Here is a 23,611-nt window from a genome sequence, read left to right on the forward strand (position 1 = left end):
CCTTGAAATTTAGGCGGGTAATTTATTATAATTATTTCGCTAGATAACTTAACACACACACAGCCATTGATGCCAAGGTCCCTGGAGGCTCGGTGAGTAGCAGTGCCCATTTCCGGCTGCTTTGCCAGCAACAATCCCTTTGGGACAGAGAGGATGTGGTCCTGGGATGCCATGCTCTGGGTGCGAGGGGATTGCTGCAGTGGCCTCCGTGGGGAGCTGCCCTTGGAGACGACTGAGAAACTGTTTTGCAATGCAACAGCCAGACTATGGGCTGGGATCCCTCTCTTTATTCCTCGCCTTTCTCTCCCACCTTTCTTTCCTTCCTTCCTTCCTTCCTTCCTTCCTTCCTCCATGTGGGGTTTGCTTGGGGGGGGGGCTAGTCCACCTCCTCGTCCAGCTTTGGAAAACCATTTGCACATGTTTCCTCTGTTGTGCAATGAGGCTGAGCAATGTCACACAGAGTTAAAGTCCCAGGGACTCCTTTGTTTAAAGAAGGGAGATTTTTTCTGAAGGGGGGGCGGAGGGCCAGATGACTTTGGGATCCTCTGATCTCCAGGAAGGAGAGCGTGGCAGACCTGGCCCCTCCCTGGCAGTACCCTCTCCTCCCGGATCAGGCCCCCCAGGCATCCTCCCCTGCTGCAGCCCTGGGACCCCCCCCCCGTCTCCCCACTGCACCCTCTGGGGGGAGAGAGAGGAGACTCACCAGATCCCAGGAGGGGACAGCGAGGCAGCCCTTGCAGGAGAGACCCCAAAGCAAGGAAAGGACTGGGGAGGGAGGGGCCTTGGCTCTGGAGGACCTGGCCCCCCTTGCTTCCTGGCCTCTCTAGGAAGGCAGCTCACTTCCCTTTAACCCTTGCCAAGCCGAGTCCCTCCAGCTCAGCTCTCTCTCGCTTGGCAGAACCTCAGATTTCTATTATTTTTTATGGATTAAGGGCGCAGCTGGAGGAAAAGGGCTTTGCAGGAGGCAAGGAAGCTCCTCCTGGAATTCCGGAGTGGAGAGATAGGAGGGGATCCCAGGGTCATCTAGTCCAACCCCCAGCAATGCAGGAATCTCGGCTAAAGCATCCATGGCAGATGGCCGTCCGATCTCTGCTTAGAAACCTCCAAGGAAGGAGAGTCCACCACCTCCCAAGGGAGACCTTTCCCCTGCCCAACTGCTCTTAGATGTCCCTCAAGGCAGCGGGTCCTGAGTTCTAGCCCTGCTGAAACAATCGCACTGGCTGCCAAGGAGGAACCAAGCGAAGTTCAAAATAAATTAATCCTCTTCTCATCATAAATGAGTAATACTATCCTATGCATGCTTTTTATGCTAATATACAAAGTATGCCATTTCCCTTTCCAGAAATGCTTAATTGCTAATTCAATGGACTGAAAATGGATTGTTGTTATTTTTATGTTTAGGGAAGCTTTTAATATTTGATGGACTATTGTATTTTAATATTTTGTTGGAAGCCACCCAGAGTGGTTTGGGAACCCAGCCAGATGGGCAGTGTATAAATAAATTATTATTATTATTATTATTAGTATTAGTATTAGTATTAGTATTATTTGATCAGGAGAGTGTTCTCCTTTTGAAAGAGGCAGGTGGAATCTCCACTGCTGCTAATAGCATAACGTTGAAAGTGCAGGGAAATATGGGGAGCCCTAGAGCATCTGCTTGGCATGCAGAATGTCCCAGGGTCAACCCCTGATATCTCCTGCAAGGGCTGGACAAAATTCCTGCCTGAAACTCTGGGGAGCTGCTGCCAGTCAGTGTAGGCCAGGGGTCCTCAAACTATGTCCCAAGGGCCGAATCCAGCCCCCCAGGGTCGTGAATCTGGCCTGCACTGCCATTTCAGAACCCGCCAAGTGTCCAAGGCTGAAAGCATGTCGCCGTCAGCTCAGTCAGTCCCCGCACAGCCCTGACGTAAACGCCACAGGCGTGGTGGCGGCTCTACCAATGAAAGGCCAGGGGTTTCGCCTGGGGACAGGAAAGTGTTGTCTTTTCGCTTGAAGAGTGAAGTTGAGGTTCCCTACGTATACTTTAAAGGTGGGAGAAAGAGGTATAGTCCCATTTCTGTGAGTGGAGCAGAGGTCTTTCCACTCCTGTGATTTACATGCTCTGAAAGTTGGGATCTGTTTTGATATTTAAATTTTAAAAGGGTGGAGTGGAACCGGATATTGACCATTTCGTTAGTGTGGGGAGCCACATTCTGGTTGAAGGAGGCCAGGATTAGCCCCAAGGCCTGGGATGTCCCTCCTCCCCTGCAGTAGGACTTTGAATCCAGGAGAAAACTCTTGGAATAGCCTTGCCAGGTGCTCAGGGACGGACTCACCTGTCCCCATGTCCTTCTCTTTGCAGATGTGCTGCAAACTGTGTTGGAATGTGAAATCAAGCTTTATTTACAGTGGAAAATAACAAAGAAACATGGTGTGAGCTGTCTTCCACAACCGTCTCCTCCTCGGTCAGAGTAGAAGAGAACAAAGGATGGAAGCGATTTACAGACTGACTTCCATTCTTACACAGACAGTACAGAAGGTGTAAACATGGATATCATGTTACACTAGCAATGGGAGAATGAAATACTGACAGTTTGGCCCCCAATTTGGTCCAAGACCAAAGCTGGCATCCCTCATGGCCCAGGAGTGCCAGGGACTCCGTGGCGGGGGCAGTGGGGGCCGCTTTGGCCCAGAAAGGCCCCTGACTGAGGCATCTTTCCTCCTGCAGGACCTCCGATGTTACGCCCTTTGGGAAAGTGGGGAGGAACAGAAACTAGCAGCCAACAGCATCCCTTCTCTTTTTTAAAAAAAATAATATTTATTAGATGTTTTATAGTTATGAAAAGAAAAAAGGTAAAGAAAAGCAATATATAAATTCAACAGACAATACATCAACAATAAAAAAGATACAATACAACAATACAACAAAAACAAAACAAAAACATTTAAACACACATCCAAATTTCATATCTATATCTTTCATTTGCTTATTTCCTCGACTTCCTCGCACCTTCCTTTTTTGTATTCTAGTTCAAATTTGCTAGTTCAACAAATCCTTTCCCTCTTCTTCAATTTTTGTTTTATAATTTATCCTAACACAATTTAACTTTAAATTTTCCACTTTGACACATTAACAATTGATATTCATATAGTTCTTAATAACGCCTCTGCTAAAACCATGTAACTTCATTCCAATATTCTTCTAACATTCATTAATTTTGCAGTATTTCTGTAAATATACTTTAATTTTTTTTCCAATCTTCCTCCATCGACTCTTCTCCCTGGTCTCGGATTCTGCCAGTCATTTCTGCCATTTCCATGTAGTCCATCAGCTTCATCTACCATTCTTCCCGGGTGGGTAGCTCTTGTGTCTTCCAATACTTTGCGATAAGTATTCTTGCTGCTGTTGTGGCGTACATAAAAAAATTTCTATCTTTCTTTAACACCAATTGGCCGACCATGCCCAGGAGAAAGGCCTCTGGTTTCTTCAGAAAGGTATATTTAAATACCTTTTTCATTTCATTATATATCATTTCCCAGAAGGTCTTAATCCTTGGGCATGTCCACCAAAGGTGAAAGAAGGTACCTTCCGTTTCTTTACATTTCCAGCATTTGTTGTCGGGCAAATGATAAATTTTTGCGAGCTTGACTGGTGTTATGTACCACCTATAAATCATTTTCATTAAGTTCTCCTTTAAGGCATTACATGCCGTAAATTTCATACCAGTGGTCCATAACTGTTCCCAGTCAACCATCATAATGTTGTGTCCGACATCTTGTGCCCATTTAATCATAGCAGATTTCACCGTTTCATCTTGAGTATTCCATTTCAACAGCAAGTTATGTATTCTTGACAAATTTTTAACTTTGGGTTCTACCAATTCTGTTTCCAATTTTGATTTTTCCACCTGGAAGCCTAATTTTTTGTCCAATTTATATGTCTCCATTATTTGATAGTAATGGAGCCAATCTCTCACTCTATTTTTTAATTTTTCAAAACTCTGCAGTTTTAGCCTGTCTCCCTCTTGCTCCAGAATTTCCCAATACTTCGGCCATTTGGCCTCCATATTTAGTTTTTTCAATGCTTTCGCTTCCATTGGAGACAACCATCTTGGGGTTTTATTTTCTAGCAAATCTTTATACCTTATCCAAACATTAAACAGTGCTTTCCTGATAATATGGTTCTTAAAGGCCCTATGGACCTTAACCTTGTCATACCACAAGTATGCATGCCAACCAAATACATTGTTAAAACCTTCCAAATCCAAAACATCAGTGTTTTCAAGAAGCATCCATTCTTTCAGCCAGCAAAAAGCGGCTGATTCATAATAAAGTTTAAGGTCTGGCAGGGCAAATCCACCTCTTTCTTTAGCATCTGTTAGTATCTTAAATTTAATTCAAGGTTTCTTGCCCTGCCAGACAAATTTAGATATATTTCTCTGCCACTTCTTGAAACAATCCATTTTATCCACAATTTGCAATGTTTGGAACAGAAACAACATCCTTGGCAATACATTCATCTTTATAACAGCAATTCGACCTAGCAATGATAATTTCAAATTTGACCATATTTCTAAGTCCTTTTTCACTTCAGACCAGCATTTTTCATAATTATCTTTAAATAAGTTTACATTCTTAGGAGTCATATTCACCCCCAAGTATTTCACTTTCTTAACCAATGTTAGTCTTGTCTCCTTCTGAAACTTATCTCTCTCCATTGCAGTTAAGTTTTTCTCCAGCACCTTTGTTTTCATTTTGTTTAACTTAAAGCCTGCTACCTGACCAAAGTCTTGAATTAATTCCAATGCTCTTTTAGTGCTAGATTCTGGCTCCTGTAAGGTTAGTACCAGGTCATCAGCAAATGCTTTCAATTTGTACTGTTTAGCCCCCACTTGTATCCCTTTAACCAGTTGGTCCCTTCTTATCATATTTAGCAAAACCTCCAGAACCGATATAAAGAGCAGTGGAGAGATTGGGCACCCTTGTCGCGTTCCTTTCTCAATCTTAAATTCTTCCGTCACCACATTATTCACAATTAGTTTGGCCTTCTGTTCTGCATAAATTGCACCTATACCATTTCCAAAACCTTCACCCCCACCCCCTGTAAATTCTTTTTCATAAAACTCCAAGAAATGTTGTCAAAGGCTTTCTCCGCATCCACAAATATCAGAACTGCTTTAGTATTTATCTTCACCTGTAGTTTTTCAACAATATTAATTATGTTCCTCGTACTGTCCGACAAGTGTCTGCCAGGGAGAAAGCCCGCTTGATCTTTATGAATTACCTCTGCTAATACCTTTTTTAGTCTTTTAGCCAATATATCTGCAAAAATTTTGTAATCCACGTTGAGCAGTGATATGGGGCGGTAGTTCTTAAGTTGTGTCTTTTCAGTCTCTGTTTTTGGTATAAGTGTAATATAGGCCTCTTTCCACGACTCCGGTGCCTTTTCCCACTCCAATATTTCATTGCAGACTTCCTTTAAAGGTTGTATTAACCATTCTTTCAAAGATCTATAATATCTTGAAGTCAGTCCATTCGGTCCTGGAGATTTACCCAATTGCATGTTCTGTATGGCCCCTTCTACTTCCTGCTCTGTAATTTTAAAGTTCAACAGTAACTTATTTTCCTGAGAGATTTTTTGTAGTCCATTAACTTCCAAAAATCTATCAATGTCCATTTCTTTCTGCTTCTCCTGTGTATACAATTGTTTAAAATACCTCTGGAAGCATTTTCTAATTTCCACTGGATTCTGTATATTCTTTCCTTCCACTTCCAAATTCGTAACTGTGTTAAGTTTTTGTCTTTTTTTCAGTTTCCATGGCAAAGGTTTCCCACACTTATTTGCCGATTCAAATGTCTTTTGTCTCATCTGTCTGATCTTCCATTCTATTTCCTCGTTCATCAATTTCGTTTATTGTACTTGGTATAACTTTATCTCTTTCAGAATCTCTTGCGACTTTGGTTTCACTCTCAGTTTTTTCTCTCCTTCCTTTATTTTTTCCAGGATTTTATCTTTTTTCTCATTTTGTAATCTTTTCTTAATTGCATTCTGTTGTATCAAAAAACCTCTCATGACCGCCTTACTTGCGTCCCAAATAACTCTTTTTTCCACTGTAGTGTTGATATTTATCTCAAAGTAGTCTCTCAGAGTTTTTTGGGCCTTCTTGGTGAATTCCTCACTTCGAAACAGGGCATCATTCATTCTCCATCTAAAGGAACCAGTTGGTGTCAATTTCATTTCCATCTTCACAGCATTATGGTCGGAGTAAGTTTTGGGCCTGATTTCTACTTTATTAGTCTTTGGTGCCAGTCCTCTAGTTACCCAGATTTGGTCAATTCTTGTCCATGTCATTTTAGCCTCAGAGAAGAAAGTTTCCTCTCTTCCTAAGGGATTCTTTGTTCTCCAAATGTCCACTAAATCCATATTTTCAGTCATGTCAAAAAAGGTTTTTGGTAGTCTGCCATCGTTGGTGACTACCTGTCTCTGTGCCTTGTTCATATTTGTAGACACTACTCCATTCATGTCCCCCATCAAAATCATATTATATTCCATATAGTCCATAAGGGTCTCATGTAACTTCTTGAAAAATTCCGATTTTCCTTCATTTGGTGCATAAATACCTATTATCAAAAATTTCTCTCCCTGTGATTGTATTTCAATTGCAACAATTCTTCCTTGTTCATCTTTAAACATAAATTTTGGTGATAGGCTCTCTTTTGCATATAGGACTACTCCTCTTTTTTAAACTTTATCTGATGAAATAAATTCTTGACCCAATCTTTTGTTAATTAAAATCTTCCTGTGTAGCCTTGTCACCTGTGTTTCTTGCAAACAAATCAAGTCCAAAAGTTCTTTTTTAAGTAAATGGAAGACCCTCTTCCTTTTTTCAGGGGAGTTAGCGCCATTAATGTTCCAGCTCAATATTTGTAATGCCATTATGTAGTTACTTCCATCTCCCCAAGAGGCTCCCAAGGCTACTCATCCTCTGCAGTTGATAACAGACCTAACTGAAAAGAACGGCTTCCTCTTCTGGTGACACCAGAGAATTCTAGAAGACATTCACCCTTTCCATAGCATTATGGATGCACGATTCCCACAGACAAGTTTCTTGGCAAGACAAGGGCCTTTCCTGGCCATAGAGTGTCCTCCTCGGCATCCCCAACGAAGGAGCTGGGTTGCAAGAGCTGCAGCTAATGGGGGGGCTGTCCTCCCCCCTCCCATCTCACCTGATAGGTAGGAAAGCAAGAACCAGAGAGAGTTGTGGGAAACCCCAAAACCAGCCTTCTCTGTGCTGGAGCCAAAGCTGCGACTAATAGAGAAGCAAGATCTGTTCGGGTGTTGATGCTGTGAGCCCCTCCGTCCTACACTCCGGTTGTGTATGCGAGTAAATAAAGCTAGATGTCATAAAGACGCCCAGTCTCCGCTGACTTTCGTTCCAAGGAAACCGAAGATGGGAAAAGGCCTGGGACCCCTGGAATCTCACCGCTCAGAGACGGGGGTGGTTTGCAAATACAAACACACACACAATAATTTGTGCCTGTGTTCCTAATAGATAACTAAGTGTGAAGAGCATGTCATGTGCTTTAGCAACAGCCCTCCTGTAAATAAGGAAATGCAACCCCCATTGCTGGTCAACTCAAAAAAGCAACAAGGGAATCTGCTCTGGTGTCCCATGAGGTCTGTGGGGCCCCTAAGTAAGAGGAGCCACTTTTAATAACTGAATTAAAGAAATTTTAACATAATCAAACTTTCAAATTACATTTAACAATTTCAATTAACACCCCCCCCTCCATGTCTTCCCCCAACTTTCCTTACTGGTTTATAACACCTCTGTTTCTTTTGCTTATAAATTTGTATTCCTTATATATTAAAATGAAGATTATAACATTTGTCTCTTCTTCTCATTTTTACCTCATAATTGCATTTTCTGTTTGTATTTGTCCACTGTAAGTGTATCACTCAAATCCTGGCAGTGAGTTCATGTCTATGCATTGTTTCTGTATATACATCTTTAAAAAGGTTCCCAATCTTTTAAAAAGTCATTATTGTCCTTATTTTTAAGTCTCTCAGTTAGCTTCGCCATTTCAGCGTATTCCATCAACTTTTCTTGCCAGTGTTCTTTCGCTGGCATTTCGTCGCTTTTCCATCTTTGAGCTAGTAAAATTCTGGCCGCTGTTGTCACATACATGAATGGATTTCTCTTATCTTTTTAGTAAATCATGCCCTAAAATACCTACTAAAAACCCTTCTGGTCTTTTAACAAAGATTATCTTAAACTTTTTTTTTCATTTCATTATAGATCATCTGCGAATAGGTGGAGCCAGGTGGGCCCAGGTCCAGGTGAGGGGGGGTTGCCATGGTGACAAGGACCACAGACTTGCAGGCGGCCATTTTGCGTTAGTAGTGAGGCGAGTGGAGGAGAGAGCAGTTGGTGGCAGTTGGCGGAGGACAAGGCGAGGCAATCAGTGGATTCTTATTTTCTCAGTTTCTTATGTGGATTCTTATTTCATTTATTACTTATTTATTTATTTTTTCTTCTTGAAGATGTGCCACAGGCTTTCGTCATCCAGCAATGGTGAGTATTGGAGGAAACAAGAGTAGGGAGAGCATAGCTGTCAACGTTCCCAAAGACCTGCTCCCCGCTGCCAGGACTCTCAGTTGCGGGAAAATGACAGTCTGACTTTTGCTGGAGCCAGAGCAAGATCTCTGGCTCCAGGTGATGCAGAGCTGCCAGGCAGTTGCCCTGAGAGGCCTCCATGCCCTTCAGGTGTCCAAGCACCGGACAGCGGAGGCCGTTCTGGGGCCGCCGGAGAGGAGGACCCTACTGGCCTAGGTTCACGTATCCTGTTTGAAAGGGAAATCATCGTAGGGACGTCCTGTGAAATTCTGGGTCAGGAATGCGGTTCCTACAATGGAGGCATGTGCAACACTGCTACACTGTGGAACTGTAGCAGGCTCCAATTTGGACTTTATGAACATATGTGGAACAGAAACTAGCAGACATTTGGTCTTTATGAATGAACTGATTTATTGCACTTTATGTGTTGTTTATGTGCAAGATAAACATTTGATATTGTGATAAGAATATATAGAAGAGTATTGTTTATGTGAATCCACAGCCGGTTACGTCTTGTGTTTGTCGAATGTATTTCATGTAACGCAAGGTTTGATGTTGTTTTGCAAATTCCTAGAATGAAATCTTGGAAGTTGGACGCCCCTTCTATAATGCATAGGTAAAGGTAAAGGGACCCCTGACCATTAGGTCCAGTCATGGCCGACTCTGGGGTTGCGGCGCTCATCTTGCCTTGTTGGCTGAGGGAGCCGGCGTACAGCTTCCGGGTCATGTGGCTGGCATAACTAAGCCACTTCTGGCGAACCAGAGCAGAGCACAGAAACGGAAGGCGAAGGGGTAGATTTAAGAGACCAAATTCCCAAGGGCATAAAACCTCTTCAGTCAGTTTAAAATCCACTTTCCCATTTTGATGTCCTAAGACATATACAGTGGTGCCTCGCAAGACGAAATTAATTCGTTCTCCGAGGTTTTTTTCTTCGTCTTGTGAATTTTTCGTCTTGCAAAGCACGGTTTCCCATAGGAATGCATTGATGGTTTTAAGAAAAAGGCGCAAGACGAAAACGTCTTGCGAAACAAGCCCATAGGGAAATTCGTCTTGCGAAGCAACTCAAAAAACTCTTTCGTCTTGCGAGTTTTTTGTCTTGCGAGGTACCACTGTATCTCATTCAGCCCACATTTTACCAGCTTCCTCACATAAATCTCACAGAGGACTTTGTCAAAAGCCTCACTGAAATCAAGATGCACAATTTCCACAGCAGTCCCCTGATCAACAAAGTTGTAACTCCATCCAAAAAAAAAGAAAAGGAGAGATTTCTCTGGCTTGACTTGTTTTTGAGAAAGCCATGCTTTCATCCTGTATGTTGTAAAATCTTCAGATGAAGGGTGAATAAATTTTAAAAATAATAAATGAGGATATTGACATGTGCAAAGGAAGGAGATTTATGTACAGTGGTGCCTCGCAAGACGAAAAGAATCCGTTTCGCGGGTCTTTTCGTCTTGCGTTTTTTTCGTCTTGCGAAGCAAGCCCATTGACGGAGTAGCGCTATTAGCGCTATTGGCTAAAAAAGGGCTAAAAACGGCTTTTTAAGGGGGGGGTTAACGGTTTTGCTGCTAAAATGCTTTTAGCAGCTTAGCGATTCAAAATAAGGGGTTTTGGAGCAAAAAAAACCCCCGAAAATTTTCGTCATTTTTCGTCTTGCGAAGCAAGCCCATAGGGAAATTCATCTTGCGAAGCACCTCTGCAGACGGAAAACCCTTTCGTCTTGCGGGTTTTCCGTCTTGCGAGGCATTCGTCTTGCGGGGCACCACTGTATTTATTTAATTTGTAAACCAACCAACCCAGTGGTGCTGACTTGAATAAAATATTGGTGGGGGGCCAGGTAAGGCCCGCCTTGCACAATCAATCACATGATATATGCACACCATTTGAATGGCAATGGCTATAATGGCATTAACTTTTTTAAAAAGTAATATTTTGAGCCCGTACTTCAATTTCCCAGCAGCTCCCCTTGCCCCGGAGAACACTTTTAGCATTTCACATCCTCTACCTGTAGCATTGTTCAGCAGTGGGGAAAGTGACCTCTTCACACCAGATGTCCATTTGGTATGGCCCTTTCCAGGTTTTTTCCTGCCCCTTGTGTTTGTCTTTCATTTGTTCTCCTATGTGTGTTGCCAGTAGAAGCCACAATTCTGTGGGTACTCTAGGTGGCACATAAAGCACCTAGAAGCTCCCTAGAGGTTGAAGTGCCGATCAAACTTCAGTTTTGCGCTCTATAAATTCCAATTAGCAGTACTGGGGGGGGGGGAGGTCAGATTCTGGGGCAGTGCTTTTGTCCAGCAGAGGGTGTCACAGGGCCAGCCTACTTTCCCTTTAAAGCAAACTTGGGTCTCCAGCTGTTTTTGGATTACAACTCCCATCACCCCTAGCTAGCAGGACCAATGGGGAGTGATGATGGGAACTGTAGTCCGGGAGCTACTGGGGACCCAAGTTTGACCCGTAAAGATGGGACCTGTCCACATTTGTATTTTCTTGTATTTTGTTTTCTTTGTGACCTTTGTGCATTTATTTTTTTATTTTCTAAGAGGGCAAATTGAAAGAGAAATTGTATGGTAAGTTGCGGAAGAATAAAAGGCTGTGTTTGGGGAAAAACAAAAAAAACCCTGGGGGGTAGCCTTGTGGCGATCACACAGGGTCCCCGGACGTTTGACGGTCTATTCATCCCTGTGCCACCACTGTGATCACTTCGCCGTTGCCACCAACCCATTTCTCTCGGGTACACACTGAGTTCAGACAGTTGTTAACATTAAACCAAATAAACAAGTTTATTTTATAAGCATTAACAAGTTTATGGTTTCAGATCATTTTTCTTATCAGTTTCTTAGTTTCATTACCAGCCTAAACCTTCCTAATACCTTCTAACTGATTATCCCAGCTGTTTAACTGACTCCTCTTAACAGATTCTCTCACTTTCTCGCATCAAACTAGCCCAACCCACAGACTTATCCTCCCTCTCCCTTCTCTAACTCCAGACTCACTTCTTAACAACTCTAACTCCTCCCCTTGGGTTCCTATTGGTTAATCATTTTACACTTAGTTAACCCTTTCCTTATTATCCAGTATGATGCCACACGCCTAGGAGGGCAAACCCCACAGGCCTCCTTAAATATTTTAGGGGGGGGGGGAGACGCCTAGGTCTTTAAGCATTGGCGCCTATTCCTATACCTACAGGTCTCAGGATGCTTACAACATAAAAACACAAAACACCACATGTTAAAAAGGCATTAGATGTCAATCAGCCAAATGCAAGGTAATAAAAGTGTGGATTTCTTCGCTCCTAAAGCTGTATAATGGTTTCCCCGACGTTTGCATGGATTCTTTTATGGGAAGTGAGTTTGGAGCTTTGACTGAAGCTCTTTCCACATTCCACACACTGATAGGGTTTCTCCCCTGTATGAATTCTTTGATGGGAAGTGAGATTGCAGCTCGTACCAAAGCTCTTTCCACATTCCACACACTGATAGGGTTTCTCCCCTGTATGAACTCTTTGATGGGAAGTGAGATTGCAGCTCTTCCTGAAGCTCTTTCCACATTCCACACACTGATAGGGTTTCTCCCCTGTATGAATTCTTTGATGGGAAGTGAGACTGCAGCTCTTCCTGAAGCTCTTTCCACATTCCACACACTGATAGGGTTTCTCCCCTGTATGAATTCTTTGATGGGAAGTGAGATGGGAGCTCTTCCTGAAGCTCTTTCCACATTCCACACATTCATAGGGTTTCTCCCCTGTATGAATTCTTTGATGGAAAGTGAGACTCTGGCTGTGACTAAAGCTCTTTCCACATTCCATGCACTGATAGCGTTTCTCCCTTGTATGAATTCTTTGATGGGAAGTGAGATGGGAGCTCTTCCTGAAGCACTTTCCACATTCCACACATTCATAGGGTTTCTCCCCTGTATGAATTCTGTGATGGGAAGTGAGACTGTGGCTATGCCTGAAGCTCTTTCCACATTCAAAGCACTGAAAGGGTTTCTCCCCTGTATGAATTATTTGATGGCAAGTGAGATCGCAGCTCTTCCTGAAGCTCTTTCCACATTCTACACACTGATAGGGTTTCTCCCCTGTATGAATTATGTGATGGGAAGTGAGAGAGGAGCTCTGACTAAAGCTCTTTCCACATTCCGTGCACTGATAGGGTTTCTCCCCCGTATGAATTCGCTTATGGGAGGTGAGACTGGAGCTGTGCCTGAAGCTCATTCCACATTCAACACACTGATAGGGTTTCTCCCCTGTATGAATTCGCTTATGGGAAATGAGACCAGAGCTGTGACTGAAGGTCTTTCCACATTCTACACACTGATAGGGTTTCTCCCCTGTATGAATTCGCTTATGGGAAGTGAGACTGAAGCTGTGAGTGAAGCTCTTTCCACATTCTACACACTGATAGGGTTTCTCCCCTGTATGAATTCTTTGATGAAATGTGAGAATGTCCTTCCTCCTGAAGCTCTTTCCACATTCCACACACTGATAGGGTTTCTCCCCTGAATGAATTCTTTGATGGGAAGTGAGAGAGGAGCTCTGGCTGAAGCTCTTTCCACATTCCACACACTGATATGGTTTCTTTCCAATGAGATTTTGTTGATGGGAAGTGGAATGGGAGCTCTGACTGCAGCTTTCTCCACACTCTAAATTTTTACATGGCTTCTCCTCTCTGGGGATTTTATCTTGGTCACCTTTGTTCTCGATTTCAGATTCATTGCAATCTGGAATGGAGACAAAAAGGGGTTAGACACTCATGAACAAATGGAGAAGAACTGAAGGGAGCTCGGGGTAGGAGATGTTCATTACCTGTGTTGTTTGTCATTAACCAACATATTTATTATGATATTCTGATGTGTTGTTGAATGTTGCTTTGTTTGATATACAGTAGTGGTCAAAATTGCAGAAGCCTTTTGGAGAAAAGTGCATTTCAGAGGTTTGATAGCTCAAAACTCTGCTTCTTTTGGAGTACTATCATAAAATTATATATCAATGGAAAGATAATTTAATCAAGAATGCAATTCAACAAAGTTTGTTTAATTATCCATATTCTACCAAACATTATAGCCAAATAACCAGAAAAAGGAAGCACAACTTGTTTAGGTTTACTTTTGTCAGTGTGTTACGTGATTGCTAACAAGTTGGTTGGTTTTCTGTCTTCTTCCATTTAGTGAGGTTGAAAAACATAATAAAATTATGGAAATGGCACAAAGAGTTGACTGGTCACCCAGAAAGCGATGCAAAATTGTAATATTAAGTGAACAGGGCTACAGTTATGAAGAAATTAGAAGAAAGATTGGGGAAAACTTAACCAAAGCTGGCATTTCTATATTTTGGTAGAGGTATAAGGAGACTCAGTGACCATAAAATCATACCGTTAAAGGGAGGAAAAGGTGCACAAAGGCAAGTGAAGATCGAAGAATGGAGAGACTGTCCCTACATGACAGAAGAATATCATCTGGGTGTATACAAGATTACATGGCGCAATGCAATGTGAAGTTGAGTGCAAGGACTGGTCAAAATGTTAGAGTTCTAAGGAAAAAGCCATTGTTATCTCTCAAGCAAAGCTTGAAAAGATTAAAGAAGAAGAAGAAGAAGAAGAAGAAGAAGAGGAGCTTGGATTTGATATCCCACCTTTCACTCCCCATCAGGAGTCTCAAAGCAGCTAACATTCTCCTTTCCCTTCCTCCCCCACAACAAACACTCTGTGAGGTGAGTGGGGCTGAGAGACTTCAAAGAAGTGTGACTGGCCCAAGGTCACCCAGCAGCTGCATGTGGAGGAGTGGAGACGCGAACCCGGTTCACCAGATTACGAGTCTACCGCTCTTAACCACTACACCACGCCATGACTAAACCCTTGTTAAGTGGACAGTGGAACAATGGGACAGTGTTATTTGGAGGGATGAGACCCAAATCTCCTTGCTTGGTAGTGATGGCATGAAATACGTGAGGAGAAGAATCAGAGAAGATTTACATCCTACTTGCATTACACCGACCATGAAACACCCAGATAGTGTGATGATCTGGGGTTGTATGGCAGCAAAAGGTGTGGGCAGAATTTGCGTCATTAATGGGAATGTAAATGCCCCAAAACACATAAATGAAATACTTTAGCCCAAACTGAAGCCTTCCGCAGGCGATCTTTTCCCTGATACTGAAGCATATATAGATATATATTAATTATCTGGTTTTGGTGTCCTCGGGTGTCTTCCCGTGTAAAAGTTGGGGTGTCTAGGCGACGTTTCGACGAGGTCTCACTCGTCATCTTCAGGCTGGTGCTTTCGGCTTCTTGTTACTGGAACAGAGCAGGATCTCAGTGTTTGAGTTCCTATAAATACTGTTGAGGAGGTGTGGTGTATAGCCTCCAATGTTCTGGGCAGAGAGGAGGTTCCCAGGCTAGTGTGCCTTTTCTTCTTTTGTTCCTTAATTACTTGAGGGATATCTTGAGTGATTTCTTGAGTGATTTCCAAGTGCAGTACAGCCATCTTCTCAGAAAAACTCTTCACAAAGTTCAAGAGTTCAAGACACGAAGGCTTTAGCAACTAATCCACACCTAATGACCCACCTAAGTGGGATTCAGGAAATCACTCAAGAAATCACTCAAGATATCCCTCAAGTAATTAAGGAACAAAAGAAGAAAAGGCACACTAGCCTGGGAACCTCCTCTCTGCCCAGAACATTGGAGGCTATACACCACACCTCCTCAACAGTATTTATAGGAACTCAAACACTGAGATCCTGCTCTGTTCCAGTAACAAGAAGCCGAAAGCACCAGCCTGAAGATGACGAGTGAGACCTCGTCGAAACGTCGCCTAGACACCCCAACTTTTACACGGGAAGACACCCGAGGACACCAAAACCTGCATTCCTGTACCCGTGAAAATCTACGAAAGCAAATATTAATTATCTATATCTATCTATCTATCTATTTTTCTATTTCAACAAGATTCAGCTCCATGTCATGTTGCTGCTGTGTGCAAACGGTGCTTTCAAGATAATCCTATTCCACTGCCAGAATGTCCTGGGAATAGCTCAAACTTTAACCCAATCGGAATTCTATGGGGCCGACTAAAGAAACTTGTTAATCAAAGGCCACCCAGCAATAAAGCCCAATTAAAAGAGGGAATAATTCAGTCTGGGTTTCACATTCTCACAGCTGCAGAACTAAAAACTTCATGGGAAGGCGTTGTAAGGCCGTAATGAAAGCTAAAGGTTACCAATGGTTTCACATTTTTTCACAAATGGTTTCCACAATTTTGGCCACCAGTATAAGTTGTTCATTTTAAGTTAATGTTCTTTTTGTATGGGATCAGAATATTATTATTTATGTTTCATGTTTATATATGTGTTGGAAGCCGCCCAGAGTGGCTGGGGCAACCCAGCCTGATGGGTAGGGTAGAAATAAAAATGTCAGCTTTGTTCCGGAGCTGACAGAGGCTGGAATGTATGAAAGCAGGCAAAGAGAGATAAGGAAACTGGAATGTGAGCTGGAATGTCAGCGGGAGGAGGGGCAGCCGAGTGGCAGAGCTTCAGAGAACAGAGAGCAGGCAGCAGATAGCAAAGATCCACAAAATACCAATCTTAGCTCAGAGACAGAAGGGGAGAGGCCAGGAATAGCTAGCCCAAAAACTCAAAGGCGCGAAAAGGTCAGCGAGAGGAGGGGAAAGAGCAGAAGCGAAAGGGTTTTTCTCCCTCTTGGAAGAAGAGAAAGGGGCGGAGTTTAGACTTGGCAACTGCAAACTTGAAGTCACACACGGAGTGAAAGAGCTCCGGAGTGATTTATGTGTTTGAGCAATAAACCCGAGATAATTACTGCCGGTGTCTCGCTTCTGTGGGAGAGCCAAGCCATTACAAAAAATTATTATTATTACTACAGTGGGAAGGGGGGGAGACTTCTTTGGTGGAAGATTGAGACCTGCAGGATAGCAAAAAAACGACCTAATTTACTACCGTCTCAAGCCTGGGATCGGGCTGTCAGAGTTTTATAACTTAAAAATAACAATAACGGAGGAATGGAGTATATCTTTATGGAAGGATGATCAGGGATAGATATTTTTAGGTACTGACTTTGTGGTATTTGGAAGGAAAGGAGCTGATCTGTAACTTTGTAACTGAAACTCGAATGAAAAATAACTAAAGGAAACTTGCAGATAGAGGGCGTAACTGTGACTGTTACATCTTTGGATGGAAAATTTTGTGGAGGTTACAGACAAATGGCCTTGAAGAGCAGCAGATAACACTGGAAAACCAAGGAAAGCCTGGGAACATGGCTGATAGAATAACAGCTCTGCTGGAACAAGTTATAAACAAAGTGGGCATTCTTGAACTGGGTATCTCTGAGTTGAAACAAAATGTATCTAGCTTGGTACAGAAAGTGAGCAATTCAACAGGTGCGGTTCGGGAAGTGGAACCAACTTTGCAAGGACGAGCATCGGAGAAGAGGACGGAACAATCTGAACCAGTTCTGTCTCTGCAAGAGGAATTTCATGTGGAAGCCCCAGTATTAGGGCCTCAAATTGATGGACATAAACATAAGTTTGAGGTTATGGAGGTTGAAGAACTGACTTGGAGAGGCAGTGCCCCACTTAGATTGAGTAAAGCAGGGTGGATTATCAACATGTTGGAGGGCGGCACTGTGGGAAAGTTTGGAAAGATGGATTTCCGCAACCCCAAAGAGACTGTGGAGTACGCTTTGGAATACTTCTTGGTTTATAAATTGAAATATGGAGTTTGGGCAAGCGTGCTGAAGAGGATTAAAGGAGACGTCGGGAAAGAAGTTCTTTGGGACTCAATTTCAGGCTGGAAAAGAAACTTGCAGGCAGTCCAGGGAGATGATTTAAGAGCCTCGGACATAAGGGAACCGGGTTGAGGGAATTAATTCGCTGACAGGAAAGACTGATAAAATTTGTAAAAAGGACTGGCAGAATCCGAAACCAGGGGGAAGAGATGGTGGGAAAAATTGGGAACTTTTAAAAATAGTATTTAGCATAATATTGTATGATTAAGAATTTTTGGGAGATGGTGGAATGTCTCTATCTGGTTTAGTGGAAATAAGATAAAGATTTAAGATATTAGGATATAAGGGTATATGATAATAGGATTCAAGAGTATAAGATCTAAGGTTTTTTTCTTTTCTTTTTTTTTATTTAGTGAATTGGAGTTTGGAAAAAAAAATTTAGATGCTTACTTACTTGGTGACACTGATGAGAGAATAAGGTTTAAATGGAATAAGGTAAATAAGTGAGTAAGCAGTGAAAGATGGAAAGAATTTGCTGATCTGATTAATAACTGGAATACAAAAAGGGAGGTGGGAGGAGGCCGAGGAAATAAGTTATTGAAAGATGGAATTTGAAAAATGGAAATTCTTTTTTCTTTTTGAATGTGTTTGTTTTTTGTGCTCTTTTTGTGTTGGTGGGGTGGAGGGAGGGTGTTTTTCATGTATTTTTGGGTTTTTGTCCCCCCCCCTTTTTTCCTCTTTCTACTTTGCTGTATTTGAACTTTTTGTTTTTGCAACTTTGGTTTTGTATTTGTGGAAAATCTAATAAATATTATTAAAAAATATATATATTATTACTACAGTGGTACCTGTTCTGGAAAAGCTTATGATTGTAAACCAAAGTACCACTTTATCATCATCATCCTCATCACTGATACTACTACCTGAGATTCCATAAGCCTAGCTCTTCTCTGGGATGGATTTTGTTTGGCCCAGTCATGGCATCCCCTCCATCTCCAATGTCAGTCCTTGTTAAGGCTTGGTCTCTCCCACAAACGTGAGACGACTCTGGCTGTTAATAATTTCAGATTTATTGCTAAAACAACAAACTTGGACGGAGCTCCTCTACTCATCGTCCTCCCCACAAGATGGAGTTGCCCGGACTGAGCTCCTCCCCCTTCCCCAGCACGGAAGCCCCCACCTTCTCTTCCAGTATCTTTTTGGCAGAGAATGCTTCCTGCATTCCAGCGTCTGACTCACTCCTGTAGCTCTCACACAGCTGTCTGCAACTCTGTCTCTCTTTTTCTTCTCCCCTTTGTTCAGAGCTCAGATTACAGTTGCTCTCCCCCTCCTCTCTGCCTTCCGCTGCTAACTCTCCTCTCCCTAGGCCTGCTTCTTCTCTTGCTGGCAGCACCTGAGCTTCGCTGCCAGTCGCCTCTTTGGTCAACCCAAGACTGATAGGAGCAAAAACAAAAACCTGAAGCTACTTAGCTTTCCTAACAATTCTGAAGCTGACATTTAAGATGGCCTCAGAAGTTCAGACCAGCCCAGGGGCCGCTAGGGGCGCCTTGGAAGATGGTGGATATTAACATCTATCCAGCTCACACGAGGTAATTAGAGGCTGATTATGGGGAGTAAATCAGTCTACCTCATCTCTCCAGGGGGGAGAGATGCAGTTTTCACCCGCTGTTGCCATAAATCACCCCCGAGTTCAGAAGAAGGAGGGGGTGAGGCACTGGGTGCACAACCCTCGGCGGGCCTCGGAACTCCAAAGCTACTTCCAGGTGCGAAATTAGTTGCGTTACTTAAAAGGAAAAAAAAATGGTGAAAGATAACGCACATGCTTCAAGAGAGGCAGCATATTTTTATCTGCTAACAATTTTACCACTGAAATGAAGAAGACTGAGACGGAAGATTACATCAAAGTACTACAGACATGGTATGTGGAATGGAAGGCAATGGAATTGAAAGGGGGGGGGAATGACTTTTTATTTTTTTTGCTGTATGTGATTAACTAATAACCCTAACTAATAAGAAGTTCAGACCAGCCCAATTGTGGTAGAAAAAGGAATAATTTGAGGAAGATTGTTCAAAGAAAAAACTGTAATTTACTATTTATTGTGGGGGTGTTAATTTCCTAGGTGTTATAGGGGGTGCTGTTGAGCTCTGTAAAAATATATGAGGTTGGTCCCATAGAGGTATTTTTTGAAGTTCCAGGCTGATATGGCGATCCCACAGGGAGCCTTACCAAGAGAGGCCACGATCCCACGATTCTCCTCCATGACGTCCTTATGCAGAGCTCTCTGGTCAGGATCCAGCAACGCCCACTCCTCGTCCGTGAAACGAACAGCAACATCTTCAAAGCACAGTGGCCCCTAAAAGAAAAAGGGAAATGTCCTCCTCTGAGACAGCAGAAATATGATCTGCTCCACAATGCTCTGTTGTTTCCTTCCTGTTAATTGTGATGTTGTTTCAATAGGATTGCTTTGCTGCACATTTTAAATATGGATGCTTATTTTATTCTGCGTTCTAATAATGGGTATTCGTCTTTGTGCAAATAGGTGATACTCCACAATGTATCTTCCAATTCATCCTGCCTACGCAAGCATTCCAGTTTCCCCGATGGAAGGATCCACTTTCTCCTCTCCTCGTGAGCTGTTCTGGGGAGTTCCCTCCCAATGCCCTAGAGCCAAATCCAAGGGGGTCATGGGGGCATGGAGAGGGGGAGGAATGTGGAGCAAGCCCCATTTTGCAGTAGATTGGGCTGGTTAGGTGAATCCAAGCCACTATTTGTTCTCATTTGTCCACTGCTTAGAAACCAATCTGAGCATTCAGTGATCAATCCAGAAATAAAATAAGCCTGTTTTCGATGGCCATCTGTCTTGGGTGATCTAGCAGAGATTCCTGCAATGCAGGGGGTCTCCTGGCTCTGAGATACAAGCAGGGAGGGTGGCTTCTGGCAAAAGGAGAGGGAGCCACCGGTGGCTCTTCATTATCCTGACTCACCTCTGCCTCTCGACCTTCATCTCTCACTCGCCTCCTTCCTCTTCTGCCTCTGATTCTGCACTGCATTCTGCCACAGAGTCTCCCAGCTCACTAAGTCCTGTAAGCCCTTCAGCTTCTGACACCTCCTCTTCCCAGGTTTCTCCCTCTTCCCCCTCTGACCACCCATCCTTCTTCTACCTCCACTCCTTCGGCTCTGAGCCGTCTTCCCTTCCTGGTTCCCTGGCTGCTGCCGCCCACCATTCCTCTGTGCCCAACCAGTCCATGACATTGCTCCATCCCTCGGCCTCTGTCCCCACAAGGCAGCTTCCCCTGACCTGATCTGGTTCCACAGCCGCTTCTTCCCTTCTGCCCCCATGAAAAGATGGATCAGGAGGTCTTGCCGGCATCATTCTGCCACCTGCAAGAGAAAAATGGTAAGCAGGACGCCCGGAGTGCCTGCTTCTCTCACAGGTGAAACAGGGCATCTCTAACTGCAGATGGACCTTTGAGAAGGACTTACCTACTGAGAGCATTTGGACGTTTGTGCCCATTTCATGTGTTTGTTGTGCAGAAATACATCTCCCCTCCTCTGGACCCTTGTTCCCAACTGTCTCCCCCCAAAGCAAGATGAAAAGAACCCTCAGATGAGTTGGAAAACCAACAGAATGAGGCCAAACGGAGAAAACCACCTTCCTCCTTACCCAGTGGCCTCTCTCTGGTGTCCAACGGAGGCCTCTCTGCCTCACAGGAATCCAGGTCCATTTCTGCAAAGAGATCCTTTCCCTGAGAAAGAAACAAGGATTCAAAACAGAGAATGGTGAGAAATATTAGAAAGAGAATGACAAAGACTTGAAGGGTACGAGATCTCATTCCATGGATGCTTTCCCAGAAAACGAATGGGCCATCAGCAGACCATTATGGGATGTTCTCTGTCCTGTTTGGAGCCCCTTGGGAGTATCCAGAGGAAAGTCTCTCTCACCTGCTTTCTCTCCTCTGCCTGACTCAGGAGGAAACCTTCGGCCAGGGCCACCGCCTGGGAACTGGTCTCCGCTCCGCATTCCCTCACCCAGCTCTCCATCTCCGGGGGAAGGACAGCCAGGAACTGCTCCAAGATCACCAGGTCCAGCATCTCAGCTTTCGTGTGCCTTTCTGGCTTCAGCCACTGGTGGCAAAAGTGGTAGAGTTGACTGCAAACCTCTCGGGGTCCTTTGGCCTCCTGGCAGCAGAACTGCCTCAACTGCTGGCTCTGCACCTCTGAGCGGAGGGTGTCCTCCTCACCCAGGATCTTCTGCACTGGGTTTTCCCAGAATCCCCCATTGCTCCCAGTTTGGCTGGCAGGGCCTCTTCCTGCCTCAGGGCCAGCTGAATCTTGCTCATCCATCTGTGCTCTCAGGAAGCCTCTGAGAGATCAGAAGAAATCCTTTGGTCTTCTGACAAGTTCTGTCTGTCGTAATGAAAAGCTCAAGGAAATCCTACAAAACAAATGCATTCTTTTGTTACAGAATTTGTAGGTCAGAGGAAGAAAAAGCTTCCCTTAGCATGCAAATCATAAGCTATTTTCTGAAGAAGAAGAAGAAGAAGAAGAAGAAGAAGAAGAAGCAGCTCTCCTAGAAAGAAGATTGCAATGCAAAATATGGAGGCAACTGAAGGTGGGGAATGGTTCCCTAAGGAAGCATGAATGAGTCTTGCTGGGAACCAGGTGAGGATTGCACCACATCCCAGACCATGAGCTATCTTTTTGAAAAGAAAGAGGAGGAAGAGGAGAAGAACTAAGTCTCTAGCCTTCTAGCAATGCAAAATGTGGAGGCAACTGAAGGGATTTCTGGGAGATTAATCAACCTGGTTTCTGCAGCCTTCCAGTCAATGCATGAAGTCAGAACCAACAGACAAGAGAATCGTTTATATCTTGTGAAAAATGGATGCTTGGCTCTAGTGGGGTCCTCACCCGGGGGTCCTCAGAAGTTGCTCCCCCCCCACACTCCCCTGCTTCTGTCTCCTTTTGTTGCACTTGGACTGTCTACCGCTCTCCAGACAGACTCCTGGGGTGGGGTCCCTTTTTATTTGCTCTGAGGGCCAGGTATGTATCTGATCAACCCCCTGAGGGCCAAGTGGGCAGGGCCAAAGACATCTCCATTGAAATTTAGGTGGGTAATTTTTTATTTTAATATTATTATTACTATTATTATTATTATAATTTTGTTAGATAGCTTCACACACACACAGCCATTGATGCCAAGGTCCCTGGAGGCTCAGTGAGTAGCAGCGCCTATTTCTGGCTGCTTTGCAAGCAACAATCCCTTTGGGACAGAGAGGATGTGATCCTGGGATGCCATGCTCTGGGTGCGAGGGGATTGCTGCAGTGGCCTCCGTGTGGGGCTGCCCTGGGAGACGACTGGGAAACTGGTCTGCAATGCAGCAGCCAGACTATGGGCTGGGATCCCTTTCTTTATTCCTGGCCTTTCTCTCCCATCTAAACTTCCTTCCTTCCTCCACGTGCGGTTTTCTTGGGGGGGGGGGGCTAGTCTACCTCCTCGTCCAGCTTTGGAAAACCATTTGCACATGTTTCCTTTGTTCTGCAATGAGGCTGAGCGATGTCACACAGAGTTAAAGTCCCAGGGACTCCTTTGTTTAAAGAAGGGAGATTTTTTCAGAAAGGGGGGGGGCGGAAGGCCAAGTGTGTTTGGGATCCTCTGATCTCCAGGAAGGAGAGCGTGGCAGACCTGGCCCCTCCCTGATCAGGCCCCCCAGGCATCCTCCCCTGCTGCAGCCCTGGGACCCCCACCATCTCCCCACTGCACCCTGGGGGGGGGGGGAGAGGAGACTCACCAGATCCCAGGAGGGGACAGCGAGGCGGCCCTTGCAGGAGAGACCCCAAAGCAGGAAAGGACTGGGGAGGGAGGGGCCTTGGCTCTGGAGGACCTGGCCCCCTCTTGCTTCCTGTCCTCTCTAGGAAGGCAGCTCACTTCCCTTTAACCCTTGCCAAGCCGAGTCCCTCCAGCTCAGCCCTCTCTCGCTTGGCAGCACCTCAGATTTCTATTATTTTTAATGGATTAAGGGGGTCAGCTGCCCCCCTGGCTACGCCCTTACCCAGATATCCTTTTGGGGGTGAGGCTCTTGGCTGGACTCTGAGCATCTCCCTCCCTTGGCCAGAAACCAGAGGAAGAGCCTGCAGGCAAAAGGGCTTTGCAGGAGGCAAGGAAGCTCCTCCTAGAATTCCGGAGTGCAGAGATAGGAGGGGATCCCAGGGTCATCTAGTCCAACCCCCAGCAATGCAGGAATCTCGGCTAAAGCATCCATGCCAGATGGCCGTCGGATCTCTG

General features: G+C 44.3%; 2 protein-coding genes across 2 annotated transcripts in view; one reads left to right on the plus strand and one right to left on the minus strand.

Annotated features, from left to right (window-relative positions):
- LOC310676834 (tigger transposable element-derived protein 1-like) overlaps positions 1 to 23,611 on the plus strand; it is a gene marked incomplete at its 3' end in the record, with an annotated part of 1,439,559 nt that overhangs the window by 1,082,352 nt on the left and 333,596 nt on the right. The window lies entirely within an intron of this gene.
- Positions 10,651 to 23,229, minus strand: LOC310675557 (uncharacterized protein). Its single transcript, XM_083436404.1, has 6 exons — positions 23,118 to 23,229; positions 21,271 to 21,763; positions 20,981 to 21,074; positions 20,627 to 20,709; positions 19,555 to 19,681; positions 10,651 to 13,314 (listed from the first exon to the last, which is right to left on the minus strand). Exons 2-6 carry the CDS (start codon positions 21,670 to 21,672, stop codon positions 11,888 to 11,890), a joined length of 2,133 nt encoding a protein of 710 aa, XP_083292530.1. The 5' UTR covers positions 21,673 to 21,763; positions 23,118 to 23,229; the 3' UTR covers positions 10,651 to 11,887.

This window comes from Podarcis tiliguerta (genome assembly GCF_965153285.1).
Source record: "Podarcis tiliguerta genome assembly, chromosome: 4".
Classification (NCBI taxonomy): Eukaryota; Metazoa; Chordata; class Lepidosauria; order Squamata; family Lacertidae; genus Podarcis; species Podarcis tiliguerta.